The sequence below is a fragment of the Mirounga leonina genome, unplaced genomic scaffold, assembly GCF_011800145.1.
Source record: "Mirounga leonina isolate KUSES-001 unplaced genomic scaffold, KU_Mleo_1.0 Mir_127, whole genome shotgun sequence".
NCBI classification, from domain to species: Eukaryota; Metazoa; Chordata; class Mammalia; order Carnivora; family Phocidae; genus Mirounga; species Mirounga leonina.
This window is the reverse complement of record NW_023270316.1, coordinates 68,722,449-68,747,362: the sequence shown is the minus strand read 5'-3', so window position 1 is coordinate 68,747,362 and position 24,914 is coordinate 68,722,449. Positions and strand designations below refer to the sequence as shown.

Genomic DNA, 24,914 nt, shown 5'->3' with positions numbered 1-24,914 from the left:
GCCTAGGTGGCTCAGTCTGTTAAGCTTCTGCCTTAGGCTCAGGGATCGAACCCCATATCAAGCTCCCTGCTTGGCAGGGAGCCTGCTTCTCCCTCTCCCTTTGCCCCCTCCCCCTGGCTCATGCTCTCTTTCTGTCTCTTTGTCAAATAAATAAAATCTTTAAAAAAATAAAATGGATTTATTGAACTGTAACTGATACAGAGAAAAAAATGCATGCATATTATATACAACACCTATAATACCATTACCACACAGCTGAGATAAACACAGTTATTACTTCTAAATGTTTCCTTGTGTCTCTTTGCTTTTTTTTTTTGTAAGAACACACTTAACATGAAATCTACCCTCTTAACAAATTCGTAAGTGTACAACACTGTATTAACTGTAGGTGCTATGTTGTATAGAACATCTCTAGAATTTAATCATATTTTCTAACTGTAACTACACCCGTGGAATAACAACTCCATTTTTCCCTCTCATCTCCTGGCAAACACTATTTTATTTTCTGTATCTGTAAGTTTGACTTTTTTTTTTTTTAAGATTTTATTTATTTATTTGACAGAGACAGCGAGAGAGGGAACACAAACAGGGGGAGTGGGAGAGGGAGAAGAGGCTTCCTGCTGTGAGCAGGGCTCAGTCCTGTGACTCTGGGATCATGACCCAAGCCAAAGGCAGATGCTTAACGACTGAGCCATCCAGGTGCCCCAAGTTTGACTATTTTAGATATCTCCTATAAATGGAATCATACAGTATTTGCCCTTCTGTGACTGACTTAATTCACTCAGCATAACGTCTTCCAGGTCCATCCATATTGTTGCAAATGGTAGGCTTTTCTTCCTTTTTAAGCCTGAATAATGTTCTATTGTATGTATAAACCTTTTTTTCTTTATCCATTTATCTATTGATGAGCATTTGGGTTCTTTCCATATTTTGACTATTTTGAGTAATACTGCAGTAAAAAAGGGTGCAGATACCTCTTAGAGTTATTGACTTCCAATTTTGGGGGGTCTCTACCCAGGATCAGGATTGCTGGATCATATGGTAGTTCTATATTTAATTTTTTTCAGGAACCTTCATACTGCTTTCCATAGTGGCTGCATCATTTTACAATCTCACCAAGAGTGTACAAGAATTCTTTGTTCTTCACATCTTTGTCAACATTTGTTAGCTTTTGTTTTTTTGATAATGGCCTTTCTTACAGGAATGAAGTGATATCTTGTTCTTGATTTGCATTTCTCAGTGGTGAAAATAGGAAGTTTCCTTCTAAGATCAAGAACAAGACAAGGATACCCACTCTTGCCACTTCTATTCAACATGGTACTGAAGTCCTACCCAGAGCATTTAGGCAATAAAGTAAAGGCAAGAAATAAAAGGAATCCAAATTGGAAAGGAAGAAGTAAAATTCCCTGTTCACAGATGACATGATCTTGTATGTAGAAAGCCCTTAAAGACCCTACAAAAAATTTGTAGAACTAATAAATTCTGTGAAAGTCTTTATTCACAGCTCTCTTTTTTAGAAAAACAAAGTTCAGGAAGACAGTAACTATAGAATAACCCCATGAAAAAAGAAGTTTGTTTTCACTTCCCTTCTGATGGCTCTGTCTCAATGGGTCACCTAGATGTTACTGTTTTTATATACTACCAGTGAGCTATCTGAAAAGGAGATTAACAAAAGAATTTCTTCACAATAGTATCAAAAAGAAAAAAGTTACTTCACAATAAACTTTACCGAGGGAGTAAAAGACTTGTATACTGAAAACTGCAATATGTTGGTGAAAGAAATAAGACAAATAAATGGAAAGATATCCAGTGTTCATGGATTGGAAGACTTAATATTATTAAAATATTAGGCAATATTTGGAACTTTTTGTTTTGTTCTCTCTGATCTTTTCTTACTGATATGCCCTGCTGCTGTTTTCATATATTAAATTTCATGTATAAAACATGAAGGGTCTGTTTCTAGGCTAATATTTCCCATTAATCCTTTCTTTCTTTCTTTTTTTTCCCTGCACCAGTAAGTACTACATCATCTAAATTACTTTAGCTTTATATGGGTTTTAATATTTGAGAACAAATCCATTTACAGTGGTTTTCTTCAAGTATCTTGCTACTTTGGCCTTTTGAATTTATTTACATATCAGTTTTTTAAAAATTTGCCATGTTTCAACATCAAAACCTGGGCTTGATTGGGATTGTATTGACTACATAATCACTGGCAAGATTTGCTATCTTTATAGTATTTGAAACTTCCAATCCAGTCTATGATATCTCCTTATTTATTTAGGTTTTCTTTGATTTCTGTCAATAAAGCTTTATGATTTTCTCTGTAAAAGTACATCTTTTGTTAGATTAATTTATGCTCTTCTATGTAAATTGTATTTTTAAACTTCCTATTTGCTATCCATAGGAATACAGTTGATTGGTTTGCTTTTAAACCTTTTTATTTTGAAAGAATTATAGGTTTAAATTTGCAAAAATAGTACATAGAATTCAGTAACCCTTCACTCATCTTCTGCCAGTGGTGACATATTTTGTAACTGAAGTACAATATCAAGTAAGGAAATTGACATTGGTATAATGTTAATTAGATTACTGATTTTGATTTTACTCAGTTTTCTCAAGTTTTTGCACAGTATTTTTCTCTTTCTCTCTGTCTCTGTGTAGTTCTGTATAGTTTGATCTTGTGTATAGATTCATGTCATTACCATCACAGTCAAGATACAGAATTATAAAGGAATTCCGTAATGCTATCTCTTAGTCTCATCTTTGTACCCTAGCAACCACTAATCTGTTCTCCATGTTTATAGTTTTGTCATTTTAAGAATGTTACATTAATGAAACCATATAGCATGTAGCCTTTTGAGATTGGCTATTTCAATAAGCATAATGGCAGTAATTTATTGAATGTATCAGTAAGTCAGTTTTTTTATTGCTGAGTAGTATTTCATTGTGTGGATCTATCAGAGTTTGTTTAACCATTCATTCATTGAAGGGCTTTGGATTGCTTCTGGTTGTGGGGTATATGAATAAAGCTCTTACAAATATTCTTGTACAGATTTGCATGAACACAGGCTTTCATTTCTTGGGAAGAATTCCCAAGAGTGCAGTTGCTGATTTGTATGGTAAGTGCATGTTCAGTTTTATGAGGAACTGCCAGATTATTTTCAACTATGGTTGTACTAGTCTACATTGCCACCAGCAGTGTCTAGATTCAGTTTCTTCACATCCTTATCTATATTTGATGTTATTGCTATTTTCTATTTTAGCCATTCTAATAGTATATGAGATCTCATTGTGGTTTTAATTTGAGTTTTCCTAATGATTAATGGTGTTGAACATTTTTTCATATGCTTATTTGCCATTTGAATTTCCTCTTCAAATGTCTGTTCATGTCTTTTGCCCATTTTGTAATTGGATTGTTTAGTGTCTGCATGGTATATTTTCTCATCCTTTTACTTTCAGCATCTCATATCCATATATTTTCTTTATGTTTTTTGTAAGCTGTTTATAGTGAAATTTTAAAATCTAGGTTTTTTAACCTGATCATGTATATCATATATGTGTAGTGTAAAGTGCATAGTATGTGCTAAACAATGTTGGAAGTGCTATATATATTTACTTATAGCTTCCAACTTTTGTTTGGCTAATTTGTCTGTATTTTCATCCTATTCTTGAAAATTATATTCCTTGGATGTAAACTTTAGCTTTGCAATTGTATTCTTTTCCCACATTGAGGATGACATTTTGCTGTCTTCTGGCTTATATTGTGCTGACTTACTAGTTTATAAATACTGTTCCTTTCAAAGTAATATGACTGCTTTAATGTTTTGTTTGTTTTCTACAGTTCTTCGTATTGAGTTTAATTCTGTTTGGCTTCTTGAATTTTATGCTGTTCTACTCAGATAGGGGCCTGTGCTTTCATTTGTCTTTTGGTACTCCCATGAATCATAAGTTAAACTTCTTTGTCCTTTCTTCTTCTTTATATCCTTTTGATTTCTCTTCCAGTTCACTAGTTCTACTAGCTTTTTCTAATCTGCTAATAAACTTGTCCACGGAGTTTTTAATTTCAGTTTTTACATTTTTGTTTTAGAAGTTTGACTTTTTGTTCTACTTTGCTCTCTATAATTATTTCTTGAGTTATTTTAGACTTTTATTTCTTTAAAACAATAAAATAGTAGTTTTGTAATCTGTTTGAGAATTGTAATATGTGAAGTCTTTGTGTGTCCTGTCTTGGTGCCTGGTATTTCTGCAGATTTTTGCATACAGTGTCATGTGTCCTTAGGTGCTTGATTATTTTTGACTTGATAATGGTCATTGTCCTAGAAACCTCATGGTGGGGATTCTTTGAGGTGTAGAATTTTACTTATATTTGGTGCTTTGTGGTACTACCAGTCACGGGTCACTGCATTTATGTGTTGAGGTTCTCTGGACAATTTAGGTAATGTGAACCATAGCCAGTGTGCAGGCCCATGGCAAAAACTAATTAGCTGAATCTGTTATTATGTTGCTCTGCTTAGTACCAAGGCAACTTTCTCTGCTGTTTCCTGTGGCTGTTGATGGGGGCATGGGTGCACGTTGATTTCTGGCTTATCTTTGTGGGTGTTATCTTTTTGGAGACAGAGTAGTATTGTGCACTGATGTCAGGAAGGTCTCTTATTTGATGTTCTGTCTTGCCAGGTTAAGAGTTACCTCTGTCCCCCTTGCCTCATAAGACCGCCAGAACTGAATTCTAGATTTGTCAGGGTTGGCAAATGTCCTCAGGGTATAAATGGATATAATGTTCAGTGCTCTGTTTATCTCTCTGGATTCCTGTATTCTCTTTTATTTGGGACAAGTAATTTGTGGTGCTTTAACAAATAAGCTTATTTTGGATTTTTTTTCTATTATTTATAGTTTTTGTAGTTGGAGGGTTAGTGCAAATAACCCAACTTACCATTAGTAGAAATGGAAGTGAAAATACAATTGAAAAAAATTGGGGAAATGCTTAATTAAATGTTTTTCATTAATTAAATAAGTGAATAACTATAAATTAGGAAGTAGTTATAAATTATTTGGTTGGGGGGACAGTTACTTTTCATGTTTATTATTAATTTTGTTTATGCCTATTTTTTTGTTTGCTTCTAACAGTTTTCTTGTTTTAGGGGTAAAAATATTTCCATCATGGCTCACTCAAAGACAAGAACCAATGATGGAAAAATTACTTATCCTCCTGGTGTCAAGGAAATCTCAGACAAAATATCTAAAGAGGAGATGGTGAGACGGTTAAAGGTGAGTAGAATTGTGTTATGTTTTGGGACATCTGGGTGGGGGGTTACCTGTGGAAATCACATAGGGCTGTATTTTGTTAGGGCACCTTAAAAAAGCAAATGAAAGCTAAAAATGGCAGGGAAAGGATCGAGGAGAGCAGAAGTACATACAAAACTGGAGGGTTTCCTTAGCTACTGTTAATGGGAGAACAACTGGAAAGGTGAAGCTTAGATTTTCTAGGGCCTCCTATACTTGGGTATAAAGAATAAATCTGTAGTACTCTTATATTCATTTTGTCTGTATAAAGTTCTCCTTTGTTCTATATCTCATTGATTTTACAAAAACAATCATTTTAATCTAAGAAAGGAAGTTTTAAGTCTTTGTGCTGAGCACTCAGGCTGTATTTTACTTGCAAGTTATTTTGGAGTAGGTTAAAGAGCTTTACTTTCAGCTTTTCTCTCTGCTTCTGATACGCAGCAATGAATCAAGATTAATGGTGACCTTCCATAGATGAGGTGGTCTCTGTATGGCTAGAATCTCTTTATATGTGTTTGAACAATATTTTACCTTTTCTTCAGGGCAGTGATAGTCCCTGTGATTGTAAAATGGTTAAAGGAGCAGAGTGGCCAAGCAGAATGCTAAGCTGATTTATCAGTTAGTTGAGATGTTCTTTATTTTTGAGCATTTTTCCCCTTCTAAATTATATCTACCTAGACATTTATGTTGCTTGATACATTATTATTTGTCTCTATTTCACGACTGGAAAACCTGCATTAATTAATCATTGAAGACCCCGGAGCCTTAAAGCAAAGTACTGTTTTATAGCTGTTGCTGCATGGTTTATTTTTATTAGAAGAAAAGGACTCTAATACTCATAAATTTCATATAAAGTCTTAGTTTTGTGCATATAGTATTAGAATGTCAGATATCAGATTTTTTTTATTCAAAGGAAAAGACATCTTTGAGCAGATTAAAATTACTGATATGTGCTAGTTAGGAAGTTGTGTATATTTTGTTAAAAATAGTGAAGCTACAAATCCTTTGTATGTGACACTTTTCATTTTCTCTGTATCAAATTCTCTTGACCTTGTTGAATTTTTAGAGAAGTGAATACTTTATTTCCTCAGATTAGTTTATATTTTAGCAATGATAGGTAAACATCTCTGTTGTTTGCTACGAAACTGTTAAACGCAGAAGCTATACTTATAAGTTGATTAGCATTTCCTGTCTTTTAGAGATGTTATTTCCTCAGACATCTTCTTTAATAGATGACTTATACATGAGCAGTTGAGTTTAATAACACCATTTGAGTTGTAGACAGTTTTGAGGAATTCTTATTATCTAGCCCTTGCGTAAACTTTGTTGTTAGTTTTGGTGGAATGATTTCCACAGTGTTCACATTTAGTGTTTGTAATATGTTTTCATTATTTTTTAGACATTTATGCCCAGCAGTAATCTAGTTAATATAGTTTTTTTCATTTATTTTCCTAATTTACACTTACCCACTATTTTTAGCAACCTTCTTAGAGAAATATAAAAAGGATTTAATGTGGGCTGACAGTAATTTTTGATATGTACAATTACAGGAGTAGGTTTTATAAATTAAAAGTTTGTTAATATATAAGGTGTCATTATTTATTATATAATTTCTAGAGTTTCCTATAATATTCTATTCAAAATATACTGAACCTCTCTTTTGTGAACAGAGTCTAGAAAAAGAAATGGTTTCCTGCATGTAGGTCTTTTTTTTTTTTCTCCTTTGCCTCTTTTCATGATATGCCTAAGCCATCAAACATATATCTTAAGAGACTAAAATTTAAAAGTTAGGAGAGTAGTCCTGGACCTTGTACCCTTAAACTAACTATAGTGCCAGACTGGAAGGATTAGTTTACAGTTGGTTCTGGCATCTGGTATAGTAGAACTGAGGGTCTGCCCTGTGAGGAACACTGTTCCCCAGCAAGGCATTGGAGAACTTATTACTCAGAAATCTAACTCTGTAGCAGAGTAGAAATCCTTGTATTTTTCAAGGACCAAGTCATAGATACTGATAGTTGGTGGCCAGTCCTATTTGTTGATTAGTATTTCCAGCACCACCTAGTGGATGCCAGATGGTCACCTTTCCATTAGAGTTTTATTTAAATGTGTGTTCCTGTCAAGTTAGGCAATTAAAAGTCTCATTTGAGGTAAGAATAGTATGACTCAGGGTTCATTGTGACAACTAATACTGAAATTAGAAAAAGCTCTTTATAGAATTCAACTAGTACCATTCCTCACCATTTTTATTTCTGTCCTACTACTTTTATGTAAATGTTTTTGCAAAAGGAACCATTTCCTATAGGTTCTTTCTGCTTACTCCATACGTGCCATTGAGTCCTACTAATAAAATGTCCATGTCATGTTCTCTTTTACTGTGGCACAAGAAATATTTTGTTGGATGCTATGGTAGTCACTTTGTGGTAGCTTTTTAACGTTTAGGAATACATCTTCATCATCCTTAAATCTGTTTATTCTTTTTTAGCTGAATGTATAAATCCGTGTATCTGGAGTGGTTTATGGGTCACATGGAAAAATAGTTTTCTTCTTTTCCTAGGTTTTTTCTTTAGAAGTATAATAAAAGGAGTAGGTATATTATAAAAAGGGGTTGCTCTTTTTAAGAAGGACATAATCCTTGTAGTCCATTTGTAAAAGTGAGACCAGAAACTCCATTCAAGGCTAGTTTTAAACTTTTTATCTGGTTAGCAGGTATGATGGGTACATGAAAAGTATTTTAGTCTTTTAAAGAAAAATTATTTTTTTTGTAGTTTTAGAAGGATCTTGCTCTCTCAGATACTTTCAAGGGAAAAATGAAAGTACTGTGTATTATTTATTTGGAAGTTAATCTTTGCAATTAATATGGTTGTTCTTTCAAATGACTATTTTTGCATGAAGGATTTCATTATTTCATTATTTTGATTTTGAATAGATGGTTGTGAAAACTTTCATGGATATGGACCAGGACTCTGAAGAAGAAAAGGAGCTTTATTTAAACCTAGCTTTACATCTTGCTTCAGATTTTTTCCTCAAGCATCCTGACAAAGATGTTCGCTTACTGGTAGCCTGCTGCCTTGCTGATATTTTCAGGATTTATGCTCCTGAAGCTCCTTACACATCCCCTGATAAACTAAAGGCAAGTACTGATTTAAAGAACTTCCAAGAAATACTTTCATTTATCTTTCTAACTAAAATGGGACTTAAAGTATTTAGATAATTTCTTGGTATTCTTTGACATTGACTGCAGCAATCTTTTGTTAAACAACTTTTTTTTTTTTTTTTTAAGAACTCCCCCACTCCTCATTTAGTACTTACTTTTGTAAAACAATTTTTGATCTTTAGGATAAGAAGTAGATTAGTGCAGTGTATTCTATACTTTTTATATTATATTATCATTAGTTCTATTTCAGAAACACTTGGTGGGGGGGGGATACTTCCTTTTCCCTTTTGAACATCTATACTGAAGACCATATTCATTATGTAAAACATAGTATGTAGTATAAGCCTGAATTTATACTATATGAATCCTAATGTGTGTGTGTGATATGAATTGTTTGGAAGAAAATACAGTGAACAAAATTTTAATGAAAAGGTAGAAAAGACACCTAGTACTTGGTTAAAGTAGTTGTAAGTAAAGCCATATGAATGGAAAATCTTTAAAAGATGAAAAAAGGGGAATAGCATGATTAATTCAGCTGCTTGAAAGTGTGAAATTACTAGAGCTGTACAAAAAATATTGAATAAAATAGGTTAGAAAACTAGAAAAACCAGTAGTAATAAAAGATAATTGTGGGGGGTCCAGGGTGGCTCAAGTCAGCTAAGTGTCTGCCTTCAGCTCAGGTCATGATCCCTGGGTCCTGGGATCTAGCCCAGTGTCCAGCTCCTTGCTCAGCGGGGAATCAGCTTCTCCCTCTCCCTCTCTCTCTGCCCCTCCCCCTCGCTTGTGCTCTCTCTCTCTCTCTCTCTCTCACTTTCTCTCAAATAAAATCTTTTAAAAAAAAGAGATAATTGTGGAAATTGTGGGTTAGAGAATGAGTCTATAGGAAGATTATTAATACCAGTGTGGAGAAAATGATAGCAATTCAGGTTTATTTCATTTAACAGGTATTGATGTTAACTATGTGTTAGGAACTGGGTTTACAGTGGTGAAAAAGAGTCCTGATATGATTCCTGATAATTGGGAGTGAGGAACCTGCTCATTTGATCAAGTCTGCCAAAATTCTAGCGTGGAATGCCCAAACTGGTTTGGGCATGATTGTTTAATATTTTAATTGGTAGAGAATCTCAGGATAGTGACAGTATTTGTCACTTGAAGGTAGAATTGAAATGTAGAACTTAAGAATGGTCAGAGGTTTAAGTAGATAACATGAACTGAGCTGTGGAGTTGTGTACCCAGGTATATATTTTGCTTTCTAATTATAAACCTCTAATTTGGAAATGGCCTGTGGGGCTCTTCCTTACTAATGTCTTGTTGTCATTCTCATGAAGAGGAAGGTCTAATTATTTAAGAGTGCTGCTACAGGTTTCTTCTGCCTCTCGTGTGTTTCTCAGTTTGCATAATCATTGACTTATCTCAGGACTTTGGGGTAATAAAAAGCCTTCCTAAAAGAATACCTACACATCTGTTCTATTTATAACAGGACAGTTTATAAGAAGAATATTGAGCTGTGATTAAATTAGAGTATTTTGGGATTATTCCATAGCTGAAAAGTTTACAGTATCTTACTTATTCTGGTCAGAATTTTTGGTCTTCTTTAAATGCGTCTTTTCTTTTTCACTATTGATTAGCATAAAATTTGTATTTTTCTTTGCAGTGGCAGTAATAGAAAACTGTGACACTTTGCTCATATTTCCACTGTAAATTTATCATTATCAGAAAACTTTTTATACACTTGGCTTCATGGGTAGGTCAGTGATTGTTGGAAAGGTTATAAATGAGTGACTGTTGTCTGTCTCTAGGTAGTCATTGTGGCACTTGGTTTTCTTTTAGTCACACTAGGAGGATTTATTCACAAAAGATGTATTTTGTACAGTACTACTGTCAAAGTGACCATTTTTGAAGGATATAATTTCCATAGTATTTTTTTGAAAAGCTACTCATTAACTGCATATTTTTCTCTTTTAAAAATATTCTTGTTTATCATTTTACTTATAAGGAAAACATTTTTTCTTTTTTCTTTTTATTTATTTAATATTATTTATATTTATTGATTAGCATGATTCCTTTGCAGAATTAGCTTTTATAATTACCCTTTTCCAAAATTTTAAGAACATCCTCTCCATAAAAATTGCCTTAAGGGACATTGAACCTATCTCTATCCAGGTACAAAAGGAAGATGTAGTAAAAAATCAAAAGCCAACAGATGGAAATAGATTGAGAAATGGTGGGAAAAAAACAAGTAACTTTAATGATTAGGTAGGAAGCTTGAAAGTTAACTTCTGCAGGTCTTTTTAAAATTTCTAAGTTTCTGTGATCTATTGTCTTTTCACTTGGTGATTTATTTTGGAATTCTAAGTTTCCTATACTGTGTTTTTGCTGTATAATTACCTATGTAGTGCTATTCCAGCAAACCTAATTAGCTCTCAGTTACATTATTCGTATAACCTTTGTTATTAGTATGTAATACTAATACTAGTAACATCATAGATAAAACCTTTGTTACACTGATAATGGGATAAATTTTGGTTTACTAGTTTCCAGTTCTAGTTTTTTAACTTGCTTTAAGATGAAGTGTTTCATTCTCTAAGATCATGGTAAACTATTTACTATTTTCCTGTGAAGGGTAATAAGATATTTAGTGTTTTCATATGAGAAGGTTTTATATGATAAGGTTCTTTTAAGAAGTTCCAGCCAAATACAGTTTTCCCCCTGGTTTTTAAATTTATCATGGTGGATACACATGAGTGCTGAATTAGCTTTAGGAAGTTAGTGAATATTTTCATTTAGCATTCATAATCTAAATAATACTTTGTCTCTCTTTTTTGAAGGATATATTTATGTTTATAACAAGGCAGTTGAAGGGGCTAGAGGATACAAAAAGCCCACAATTCAATAGGTATTTTTACTTACTTGAGGTAAGCAATATATCTTATGGTGACATTTTAAATTGGTTTTTGTGCTTGTATGTTTTTACTAATTAAAGTATTTACCTTTCTTTTTTTTTGCTTCTTATTTTTAGAACATTGCTTGGGTCAAGTCATATAACATATGCTTTGAGTTGGAAGATAGCAATGAAATTTTTACCCAATTATACAGAACATTATTTTCAGTTATAAAGTAAGTTTATTTTATTAGGCATGTAACTTTTTTTTTAATATAAAGAATTTAGAACTTATAGTTGAATATGTATAAACTATGTTTGTTATGATGAATATTTGGAAGGCTAAGAGTTGTAACTTAAGAACTCATTAACATTATTTTTTAGAGATGTTTTAAAAATGAATAGAACTAAATCAGTTTTGTATTGTAAGGTATATACAGGAGTGGCATAAGGCAATCTATAGCCAATATAAAAATATTTTTTGGATTATACTTTTATCTTTTATTTAAATATTACTCTGATTCATGTAAATAGTTGAGTTTTTTGGTGTATTCTTTAATATCTATTAGAATTAACTTCAAAGCAATTTGATTTTCTGAACTTAAGGTAAAACTAAAGATGACATTTGATTTAATTACTTCTGATTGTGAGACTGGTTAAAATTAGGGAAAAGTAATCCAGGAAATGTAGTTTAAAAATATATTTTTGATACCACCGTAAGATTTGGGAGAGAGGGAAACTTTAAATGAATATATGGAATTTGATTTAATTAATATTTTAATATCATGTTTTATAAAGTAGTGTTTGTCAACACCATGTTATGAGTAAATCCTGTACACTTTAAATAAAATATCTATTTTGAATTTCAGCAATGGTCACAATCAGAAAGTTCACATGCACATGGTAGACCTCATGAGTTCTATTATTTGTGAAGGCGATACAGTATCTCAGGAGCTTTTGGATACAGTTTTGGTAAATCTGGTACCTGCCCATAAGGTAAGTAGCAGTATATACTGAAATATGTCTAAGGCCCGTTAATATTAAGGTCAAGAGTTTGTGCTTATGTTCTGAGTATAATTTTTCCTGCTTCAGCCTTAGTTTTGGAGGATCTGTTTTAATTAATATTTAATATTAGTCATGTTTAATGTTTAATGAAACATGGTACACTTATAGTTACTAATTAAATTAAAAGATGTAGTTTATATGATAAAATATCTGTAATAACTCAGTTTTGTATAGGATATGTTTCAGGAGTGATAGCTACTTAGAAGCTATCACATAACTTTATATATCAGGAGATGCTAAAACCAGTTAGAGCCTTAAGTGAAAGACAGCAGTAGTGTAGGTGGAGAGGAGGGGTGAAATTAAAAGGGAAGTCTTTACTAATTTGTAGACAAAGGATATGTTGATGACAGTGTTTCTTCCCTGGGTGATGTTAATCAAGATGTATGTTTGTGTGTCATGTTCCTTGAAAATGATTAACTCTCCAGTAAACAGTTGGAAATAATGGTTCTTCTGTGAAAGAGAGAAAAGAGAGAGGTTAAAGAGAGGGACCAGACACCAGTATAAAGATCTGTGCAAACTGAAGACCTTTTTGGCCAGGTATAATCTAAGTTTTATAGGTATATGACATTCACACAAATAGTGCTTCAATGGAAATGACCTCATAATTTAATATTTCCAGACTCTTAAAATAGTCCATCAGTGCTGAAAATCAGATACTGCAAATAGACTTAAAAATTCAGATAATACATTAGATAAAAATAATAAATACTCTTAAAAGAATTTAAGATAACATGTGCTTAAAGGGATCAAAGACATAAAAATAAGAGTTAAAAACATGATAGCTAGATATATGAAAGGAGAAGTTTAGGAAAAAGGTAAAAATGAGAAATGGTCATTGAAATTAAGATCCCTATAGGATTATAAAAGATATTTAGAGAACTGGGACACAGATCAGAGGAAATTACACAGATAAAGTGAGATAAAGTAAACATAAAAGATACTGAGACATGAAATATAGAATGAAAAGGACCAGTATATTTAGTAGTGATTTCAGAACACAAAGTAGAAAGTGGAGAAGAAATGTTTAAATAGGAATTTGCTTAATATATTCCAGAACTGTTGAAAAGCATGGATTTATGGTTTAAGTAGCATAAGTGTCGTGAGAGGAATAAATAAAAATAAATCCCAGTCCAGGAACATCCTGGAGAAGTTGTAGAACACCAAACCAGAGATAATCTGTAAAGCACCCAGAAGGAAAAGGCATAGCTCTCACCAAGGAATAATGATTAAACTGATTGCTCACTTCTCAGTGGCAAGGATAGATGCCAGAAGATAATGGAACTATATTTCCAAAATGCTAAGAAAAAATAATTGTGCATTTGTGTGTATATGTATGTGGTTGCCTATCCAGTTTGAGTGAAATTAAGACATTATTCACTTGTCAAGATTCTTCATGAAAGAACTACTATGTGAGTACTGTAGAATGATGGAACTTGAATTAATAGAAGCAAGGAAGAAGAAATAATGGTGAACAAAAAAAATAAGAACTGATCTATAAAAAAATAGTAGCAGTAATAATTATAATGATTAATTAAAGAGATTAACAAAATGGTCCTGAACTACTGGATGCAAATAATGTATAAGATTGACTGGCTTAATGGAGTTAATGAGTGATCTAATCTTGGTGGTGATCAGGAGTATAGAGCTATTGATTAACTTCTAACTTGAAATGAAGTATTCATATTAAAATTTTCAGGATTATAGTAAAAGGAATTACAATAAATATAAATGGTCTAAATTTACTACTTAAAACAGATTGTCAGATTTGATTGAAAATAATCCAGCTGTTCAATAAGAGATAAGAACAAAATACTGTTACAAAAAGGTTGAGAGCTTTTAAAAGGATGGAAAAAAAGACTTGCCAGGAATGTACTTAACCGAAAGAAAACTGAAGCGGCTTGTATTGATATTAGATGTAATCGTCTTTACTGGGTAAAGAAGGAATTTGTAGAAGGACAAATGGCTTAGTTTTCAGGAAAGTATTCAAACTTGAATGTACATAGGCTGGAAATATATAAACTATAAATTGAAAGAATTATAAGGAGAAAAAAAAACACTCATAACTTGGTGGGCCATTTTAAATCACTTCTCCCAGTGATTATAAATTAAGTAGATCAGTAGTTTATAAAAAGCATATTGAGGATTTGAAACAAAAACAAGTTTATAGCAACCATAATTTATCAAAATAATAAGTCATAATGGCGATTATAAAATATTTAGAAATGAGAATTAAAATGATACATATTAAAACTTGTGGGATACAACTTAAAATGTGTTTTAAGTCTAATTTTATTAGCTAAGTGTCCAAGAAGTTATAAAAATATCAGAATATACAGAGTATGTAAGGAAGAAAAGACGGAAATACAGAAATCAATGAAATAGAAAATATAGTGACGGGTACTTGGGTGGCTCAGTTGGTTAAGCATGTGCCTTCAGCTCAGGTCATGATCTTGGAGTCCTGGGATTGAGTCCCGCATTGGGCTCCCTGCTCAGCAGGGAGTCTGCTTCTTTGTCCCTCCCCTGGCTCATGCTCTCTCTCTCAAAAAAATAAAATTAAAAAAAAGAAAATATAGTGACATTTCACAAAACCTCAAAGCTGGCCATTTGAAAAATGTATTAAATAAGCAAATCCTTGGCAAATTGAATCAGGAAAAAGGAGATCTCAGTATCAATATACAGTTTTAGAATGAAATGGGAACAGCAGCCATTAAAAAAATAAAAAGATAATCCCATGAAGAATATTTTATGGTAACATATTTGGAATTAGGTAAAATAAATTCCTAGAAAATATAACTTGCCAAATTTGTCTTGAGAGAAAAATCTTGAATAACGTTTAACCAGCAAAAGAAATCTAATTGGTTTTAAAAACCATATTCATAAAATGAACAAAATCCCTTCCTCCCAAACAACAATAGCAACCTAAATGGAAGCAACAGCAGCAGAACACAAACCTACCACAAAAGAACTTAAACTGAGTCAGGAGATTACCTACTAATCATTTGAGTAGCATTACAATCTTTATATCAATCAAACTTTTCCAAATTATAGAAAAGGAAGAAATGCTCCACAGTTCACCTTATAAGTGGAATATAATCTTCATAGGGAAACTAGACAAAACTAAGCAAGTAAGAAGAATCATAGGCTAATTTAATCTAAAGTTATAATCACATAAATTCAACATGAAATAATAACATTTGGAATGGTATAAACTAATATTGATAATGAGCAAATTGGCTTTTTTTTAGGACTATAAGGATGGGTTAACATTAGAAAATGTTTACCATAGACAAAGATATTTATGTAACTTAACAGATCAAAGAAAAAATATCAATAGATGTAGAAAAAGACCATGTGATAAAATTCAGTATAATTTATGATAAAACCTCTTAGCAGATTTGAAATAGAAAGGAACTTCCATAAAATGATAACGATATGTATGATACTGTACTTAATGGTGAAATGCTGAAGCTTTTTTTTTTTTTAAGTTTAGTAACACTTCTACTCAGGGAAAAGGCAACATTGCCATTCTAATTAGCATTAAAGGTCTTAAGTTAGTGGAATAAAATGAGATAAAAGATAAAAGGATCAGAAAGAAGAAATAAACTGAAATTATTTGCAGTTAATATGACTGCAGAAAACACAAAACCGTATACAGATAAGTCACTAGAACAAATAAGCAAATTTTGCAAGGTTGCTAGATATAAGTTCAATATATGAAAAGCTGTTGGTATAATTTAATAAATTTGTAGCTTTAACAAAGACTTGAGCTGCTTAGAAATTTCACAAAAATGTGCAACTTTATGTTAAATCATATATTTGACAAAAAAAGTGTAAAGACTTAAATATGCTGCGTGATTTGTTATATTTATGGGATGGGAAACTCAGTATCATAATGATGCCAGATTTCTGCATAGGAATAGATAATCCAATCAAAAGAGAAAGTCTGAACATGTGTGGGTGATTTGACAAACTGATTTTAAAATTCACATTGAAGAGCAAATGGCCAATAATAGCTAACCATTTTTGGAGAGGAATAGAAAGTGGGGACTGTTTCCATATATCCCTTTGACTATAATCAGGCAGTGATAGACAAAGGGACATATAGAAGTAATGGAGAATTTACAAGTGGCTCCATAGTTATATAGAAACTTGAGAGTGTGGATATTATAGGTCACTGCAGGGAATAACAGACTATTTAATGACTTGTTTTAGGACAATCAAATATCCATATGGGAAATAATGTTATTTTACACCATACATAAAAATAAATTACAGGTAGAATAAAGTTCTAAATCTGAAAAACAAATCTTTAAATTTTTATTTGAAAATATAAAGCAACATCTAAATCTCATTGTGGAGGAGAATTTCTTAAGAAAGATACAGCGAGCACAAGCCAAATAGGAAAATATTGATATATTTGATTACATTAAGTCTAGAAACTTCTCTATCTCTAAAATACCATAAACTTCTGAAAAGACAAGTACAGACTAAGATATGTTATACATAAAATTGACAAAGTTTTAGTGTGTAAAATTTATAGAATAAATAAATAAGGACAAAAAAGCCCATATGAAAAATGGTAGAGGTGGAATTTACAGAAAATTATTTCTTGTATGCCCAAAGAAGCATGTATAAGACATACAATTTAATGTCTGTGAATAGGAGAATGAGAAAATAAGCTGTAGTATATTATATGGTAAAATACTAAACAGCAATTACAAATGAAATAATTCAATAGAAGCATCAATGCAGGTAAATCTAAAAATATGCTAAATGTGAGTTCCAGGATATCTACAGTGTACCTGTTTTCTGTAATGTTTTTAAATTGGAATAGCAATTCTCTTTTAGATCTTTGGTCTTGATTGTTTTTGTCATCATCAGAATCTCTTAGAAACATTTTCTTAAGATATTTTTTCTTGTATCTTTTTTCTTTTCATATTTTACTGTTTGTTGTTTCTTACTGTATCATTGACCTTATCTATGCTCTGAGATGTGCTTGAGTAAATCTGTCCCATACCTACCCCAAACTCTTGTTTTTCCCCACCTGTGGGCCCTCCATTCTTGTTCACATTAGAACCCAGTTCATTCTCTTAGGATGTTTTGGTTCTTCTGGACCTGGGGTAAAACAGCCTGTATTTGTACTAAGCTGAACTGATTTGACTTCGGGACTAGGTTTAGAGTGACTGTCTCCTCTTCTATCTAATAAACATTTATTGGTCTTTTCTATGGTTTACCTTATGCTGTGAATGAGATAGGAAGAAAATGTAATTATCCTTTCCTGGAAGGGATCTTATGATGTAGGTAGACCAGTTAGTCTTAAAAGAAGAAAAGTGGCTTTGCCTTCTCCTTTGTTCTAATTGAGTTTAGTTTTCTCATTCATATACTCAGGAGTAGCTTTTGGAATACAGGTAATATTTTGTTTTTCATAGTTAGAGATACGTAATATAGATACTGTTTATGTTTTTCAGAATTTAAACAAGCAAGCATATGATTTGGCAAAGGCTTTACTGAAGAGGACAGCTCAAGCTATTGAACCATATATTACCAATGTAAGTCTTTTTCGTAATTGGTTGTTAGAAGGATTAGCCAACATTTTAAAGATAGCTAGAAGCAAAATTTTGGCAGGTAGTACATACTTTTAAATTTTGTATTGTTTTAATCATTAAATAATATATTTTCTTTCTCCTTATTTAAAATTATTCTTATTTATTATTATATGGAAGGTTAACTCTCATCTTGTTTGTTCATTCATTTGCTTCTTTCAAACTGCCTAAGAACTAAAATAGGTCTTATTTTGGTTAGCAAGATACACTGCTTGTTTCTAGTGTTAACAAATAAGCTAAATGTAATTAGATAAAACATATGGAACTTCTCATTATTCAGGGAAGTTACAGCTTTTTGGAGATTAAATTGATTTATACAAGAAGTAGATATGAATTAATATCACGACTCTAAAGTTGAAGGCAAGTATGAATGGTAGCAATTTGGTGACAGTTGTCTATCTTGCTGTCCCGGGGTAGATTTCATGTACATCAACCTTTTCTAAAAAAGGGGAAGAATTGCGATGAGGTGAGCCCTTTCAATATCATTCCAAATCTGCTTATTTACCATTCACCATCTTTTAGCTATTTTCAGAAGAAATGTATTTTAGCTGATAGGTACACTGATAAAAGCTTATTTTAGTTTTATTTTCTCTCCACCCATAGTTCTGTTGAGTTGCACTATCAGGGATATGATATAGACACATGCAAGTTTGTTCTTTATAGTGATTCTTACGTATTTAGGACTTAAATCACTGTGGTGATTATTTTAGATTATTATCTTAGGTTATTATAGAGTATTGAAAATAAAATTTGTTCTCACTTGACAAGAAACTAAAAAGTATATGTATTTTTTGAAAAGATGAAATTATCAGAAACAAAAAGTATATCAGAAACTCATGAATACATGGAATGTATTCACATGAATGGTGCCTCCTGGAACAAATCTAGAACACAGTGTTAATGTTGGCCTCTGGAATTATGTAGCTACTTAACTTTACACTTTCACCCACCTTCAAATATGTAAAGGATGTTAATCTGTCTCTTGAAAAAAAGTGAGAAACAAAGTCATGTATAATCACGTATTTAATTTTCCTGAAGTTTATTGACGGAGCATGTTTCCTGTAGTATATAAAAAATAGAGTCAATATATAAAATACATCATGAAAAGATGTGCTTTGAAAAAGTAACAAACTTTATAGAACAGTATCTTGGTAAATGCCAGTTTTTGTTTCTGGCTTATGACCTTAAATAATTCTAAACACATGATGATTTGGAAAAATGTATTTGATTTGTAAGGAAATTGTTTTGGAGGGTGAACTTTCAGAAGCTGGACAAATTGTGTAATCTATTTTAATGGCTCCAAATTGTCAGGGAATTCTAAATAACGATTTCTGCAAGTTTTGTGAATCTTGGTTATTGGCCAGAATATAAATTGGTTGGATTGAGTGGGTTGAGTTTTTTTCATTATTGACCTAATGGCTTTTGAAGTGTGTAGACCCCAGACATAAGCATTCTGTGTGTGATTAATTAGCCTTCCCTTTTCCTTTGCTTCAAGTGCATCTGAATGACTATCTCCATGGCCCATTAGATACACTAGTTGAGCTCCTCCTGGTGGTCACTTACTTAAATTGGTATTGCCAAGCCAGATGTTTTTTAGGGGAATACTTAAATTTTTTTGATGCCGTTTTTTCTGGGGGTGGGGGGGTGGGGGGGAACAAAAAAAACAAAACAAAAAAGAAATAACACTATACCATGTCAGTATGTTTTCTAGAACTGGGGAAAGAAATATTTGGATAATAAAAGAAAAAAAGGTCCAAGATAGAATAATGGTATTTGTTGGAGCTAGGTGATTAGCTAGATTTCATTACACTGTTCTCTCAACATATGTTTGTTTGAAAATACTTATAATTAGAGCTAAAAGAAAAAGGACCAGAGAAATATTTTTAGCCATCTCAGGTGTTTACATTTCCCTGTCACTAAAGCTTATGTTAATTGCCTGTTCTTAGTTCTTGCCTGCAGAAGTAGAACTGCCTCTTTATCGTTATCGGAAATTGAGGGGTGAGAGGCAAAAGATTAGAATGGTCCGAGCACACTTCCAATTGTATATTCCCAGTACTTTGTCCATTGTTTGATCTCTTGTTTTCTTGTTCCTTGCTTTATTTGATGGTTAGCTAAGAAGTCATTAAGAGTTGCTTTTTTTCCCTCTTTTGTTCCCTTATACATCTTTTTTTTTCCTACCTCAAATTTTGATCTAGTGAACTTAATTGTCTTATAGTATAAAATGAATTACAATATTAAAATATTCTCAGCTTAAAAAATATTTTCAGCTTTTTTGAATTTGTACATATAGTAGCCATTATTCATTTGTCTTTCTAGTAGAGAATTAGCAAGCAAAAGTATAGGTAGGATACTGAGGTAATAATAACCACATTTCTATCTCTTTTTTACTTATTTTTTTTCACTATCAGGGATATGATATAGACACATGAAAGTTTGTTCTTTATAGTGATTCTTACGTATTTAGGACTTAAATCGCTGTGGTGATTATCTTAGATTATTATCTTAGGTTATTATAGAGTATTGAAAATAAAATTTGTTCTCACTTGACAAGAAACTAAAAAGTATATGTATTTTTTGAAAAGATCAAATTATCAGAAACAAAAAGTATTTAGTGACATATCAAAAAATTTTCTGAATGAATCACGTCTTGGTAATTTTATTTTTCATCGGAACTTTTTTTTTTTGAGAGAGAGTGTGCACGCGTGTGAGCAAGCAGGTGGGGAGGGGCAGAGAGAGAATCTTAAGCAGGCTCCACAATGTGGGCCTCGATCTCATGACCTGAGACAAAATCAGGAGTCGGGACACTGAACCGACTGAGCCACATAGGCGCCCCAGCAATAAAGTATTTTTTAATTACTGTATGTATATGGTTTTTTTTAAAGACATGATGCTATGGTACACTTAATAGACTACAGCATTTTTTTTTTTTTTTAATTTTCAAATGTGGTTTCCCCAGACTGATAAAGAGGACAATTACATCATGTGACAAGGTGACGAGATTGGAAAGGATTATTGTGGTCTTGTTAAGGAAAGGTTAGATTTACTATTTTTAAACAGAAAATTTATGAATGGAAACAAAGTCATTTTATTTTGAGTCTGAATGAGAATTTAGCCTTTGATGTCATTAAATTCTTTTCCTACGACATTGATAAACAAGGACAACAAACAGGTGAAGAAAGAATAGTAGAATAGAATTTGGTCTTTTCGCCCCTTCATGGCTAGGTAGTTTGTACAGGTTCATAGACATAAGAAACTTCATTTAAGAATAATCTAAGAGTTAAAGCAAGCAGAAAAGACATAGAAATGTGAAATATTTGACTTTGTACTTTCCATATAGTAAGCCAGGTTGTATTAACTGTTACTGAGAGGAGAGATCAGGGCTTATGTGGTGTAAAAAATTCTTAAACTACTTCTTCAAGGAGACAGAAGATACTGTTGAGAATATGTGGCATATGCTCTGGGTTAACTTTTTATGAATTTGGAAGACTTTACATAGAAAGCAGTGGACCATTATGCCATGTATCTTTACCAGTTTTAGTAGTAATATGGTAGATGATCTGAATGTGGAAACTAGTTATAGCTGGTTTCTTATAGAAACAAAATTGTTCAAATTTGGATTTTCTGTGTGTGTGCGTGTGTGTATGCTTTTAATTGGATTTTAATTAGTGCTGTAAACTTTGTACATATGTACACACTGTTTATCAGAATATAAAAGAAGACAAGGATTAGAAAGAGGTTGTTTTACATTATAAATGTAAAATTACATATTTTAAAAATGGAATCAGCCCCTTCTATGAAGGTGCAAGATTTTGTCTTTGATGCTGTTGTCTCCCATAAAAGGTGAACAAGATGTGATCCCTTGACTTTAAGAAATTTATATAGTAGGGAAATTAAGACATGTACACAAATATAACCATATTACAGGATAAAATATAGTAAGTACCATAATGGGGAAAAAAGTGCATTTGATAGAGTGTTGATTGATAAGCTAATTGATAAGTTAGTACAAATTATCTTTTATTGTATATGAGGTGAATTTCATGCGCAAGGTAAACTAGCCTGTAGTTGTTTTCCACTTACTGTTAAAAATGTTTTGATAACCTTAGTTTGACTTTGTGTAGAATAATGATGAATTTAATTTAATGATAATTAAGATTTTAGAAAATTCATTTTATCTATGGCATTTCTATTAATGATAAATCTTCTTTCTCAAAAGTTTTTTAATCAGGTTCTGATGCTTGGGAAAACATCTATCAGCGATTTGTCAGAGCATGTCTTTGACTTAATTTTGGAGCTCTACAATATTGATAGTCATTTGCTGCTCTCAGTTTTACCCCAACTTGAATTTAAACTAAAGGTAACTATTTTAAAAATATTATGATTCTGTCAACCAGATTAGCAAAGAGCATTATTTGTTGCTTTCTAATTCTTATGGTAGTTTTAGCTGAATGCTGCAGATGAAGTAGTGTATTACTGTTACTTATTTACATGTTTGTACCTTACCTCTTTGTTTATCTGCAATGCCTGGCATGGTGCCTAGCAGATAGTAGCCACTTTTTAATGATGGTATTTTCCTTCAGATAATTTCCAGATAAATTCTAGATTTTGACTAACTTTTGAGGTCTAGCTTCTTTTCAAGGCACAGTTTATAGTGGTTCCCAAGACCCCTTGATTAGGCCATGAAAATGGTTTAGGGTCTGTTACCCACATGTGAAATATTTTCCCTATGTGCATATTATCTTATGCCTATGTTGAAAGCTCTGTTACTTTTCACATAGTTCTCTGGAATCTTTTGGTGGCATGTTCCTATTGCCTTGAGATTAAATTATGCCATAAAATTGAGTTTATTTGTAGATTTGGGGAATACTCTTTGCTCTTTCAGATTATTACAGGAAGATTTAAAAAAGCTGGTTATAATTAATCATCTTAGATGAAACCTGATGTAACACCCAGAGAAATTCTTAAATGATTTCCATTTTATATTTCTTGTTTGTAAAAATTTTATTTGTCTCTTTCAAAACAAGAAAATAAACAATCCATATTTGTAGTGTGAATACCCCACAAAACTAGCAAGTGATTATTCTCGTTCTATTCTGGGGTGTATTTCTCAAGTGAACCACTTGATTCACTGGCCTGCCTGACCCATATTTTCCCATGTAGTTAGCAATTTTGATGAGGCAGAAGGCAGTCATACTTTTAATTTTTTTATTGGTCTGATTTTTTTTTTGTTTGTTTTTTAAAGATTTTATTTATTTATTTGACAGAGAGGTAGAGAGCACAAGTAGGCAGAGCGGCAGGCAGAGGGAGAGGGAGAAGCAGGCTCCCCACTGAGCAAGGAGCCTGATGCCCGGGGCTCCATTCCAGGATCCTGAGATGACCTGAGCCGAAGGCAGACGCTTAACCGACTGAGTCACCCAGGCGCCCCGGTCTGATTTTCTTTAATAAAAATAGTGAATACTGTAAGAAATATAAAAGTAAGGAATTATCATCCCTGTTTTTAGCAAGTTTAACATCTAGCATAGAAGAGGAAAAAAATTCAGATTTAATAAGCCAGATATTGTTAAGTGTGCTAAAAGATAAAGAACAACATGACAAAGGAAACATATAGAAACATATAGTTAGGAAGTTGCTGGGTGAATTTGTGGAATTCTTTGTGGAACACAATTTTATAGTGGCATAAAGTAAGTTTAAATCATCCCTGGCTGCACATTAGAATCTTCACCTGTGGAGCCTTAGTAAACAAACAGATGTCCGGGCATTAAACCAGAGGAGTTGTTTTGATCAGAATTTTTGGCAGTAGAATCCAGTTCAGTTTTTGTGTTTGTGTTTTGTTTTGTTTTGTTTTGGGTTTCGGTTTTTTTTAGAACTTTAGAGGTCATTTTTTAGATTGTTTACTTTTCTTTTTGTAATAGCTTTATTCAAATATTCACATACCATAAAAATCACCCATTTAAAGTATACAATTCATTATTTTTTTAACATATTTACAGAGTCATGCAACTGTCATGACAATTAATTTTAGAACATTTTTAGCATCCCCCAAAAGAAATCTTATACCCTTTAGTGGTGACCTTCCATTCCCCCAGGAACCCCAGCTCAAGACAATCACTAATTTGCTTTCTTTCCCTATAGATTACCTATTCTAGACATTTTTATAAATGGGACCATAGCATATGTAGTCTTTTGTGACTGCAATCTTTAACTTAGCATAAAGTTTTCATGGTTCTTCCATGTTGCAGTTTGTGTCAGTAATTCATTCTTTTTTATTGCTAAATCATATTTCATTGTATGGATATACCATATTTTATCAGTTGATGGACATTTATGTTGTTTCCACCCTTTGCTATTATAAATAATGCTGCTATGTATTATGAATAGTGCTATTATGAATAGTCATGGACAGATTTTTTTTAAATTTAAATTCAATTAATTAACATATAATGTATTATTGGTTTCAGAGGTAGAGGTCAGTGATTCATCAGTCTTCTATAATACCAGTGCTCATTACATCACATGCTTTCCTTAATGTCCATCACCCTGTTACCCCATCCCTCCAGCTCCCTCCCCTCCAGCAACCTGCAGTTTGTTTCCTATGATTAAGAGTCTTTTATAGTTTGTCTCCCTCTCTGGTTTCATCTTGTTTTATTTTTTCCTCTTTTGGGAGAAGATATTGGCAAATGACATATCAGATAAAGGCTAGTACCCAAAATCTATAAAGAACTTACCAAACTCAGCACCCAAAGAACAAATAATCTAAGAAATGGGCAAAAGACATTTCTCCGAAGAACACATCCAAATGGCCAACAGACGCATGAAAAAATGCTCAACATTACTTGGCATCAGGGAAATACAAATCAAAACCACGATGAGATACCATCTCACACCAGTCAGAATGGCTAAAATTAACAAGTCCGGAAACAACAGATGT

At 32.4% G+C, this 24,914-nt stretch overlaps 1 protein-coding gene across 4 annotated transcripts in view; it reads left to right on the top strand.

The window, feature by feature from the left end:
- The window catches only part of PDS5B (PDS5 cohesin associated factor B), a 199,176-nt gene that overhangs the window by 65,287 nt on the left and 108,975 nt on the right, over positions 1 to 24,914 (top strand). For all 4 annotated transcript variants that reach the window (XM_035003564.1, XM_035003565.1, XM_035003566.1 and 1 more), the window contains 7 exons: positions 5,142 to 5,268; positions 8,210 to 8,413; positions 11,266 to 11,352; positions 11,457 to 11,554; positions 12,188 to 12,314; positions 17,852 to 17,932; positions 22,203 to 22,343. In XM_035003564.1, coding sequence (XP_034859455.1) covers positions 5,161 to 5,268; positions 8,210 to 8,413; positions 11,266 to 11,352; positions 11,457 to 11,554; positions 12,188 to 12,314; positions 17,852 to 17,932; positions 22,203 to 22,343 — 846 coding nt within the window. In that variant the 5' untranslated portion in view covers positions 5,142 to 5,160. The remainder of the gene's footprint in view (positions 1 to 5,141; positions 5,269 to 8,209; positions 8,414 to 11,265; positions 11,353 to 11,456; positions 11,555 to 12,187; positions 12,315 to 17,851; positions 17,933 to 22,202; positions 22,344 to 24,914) is intronic.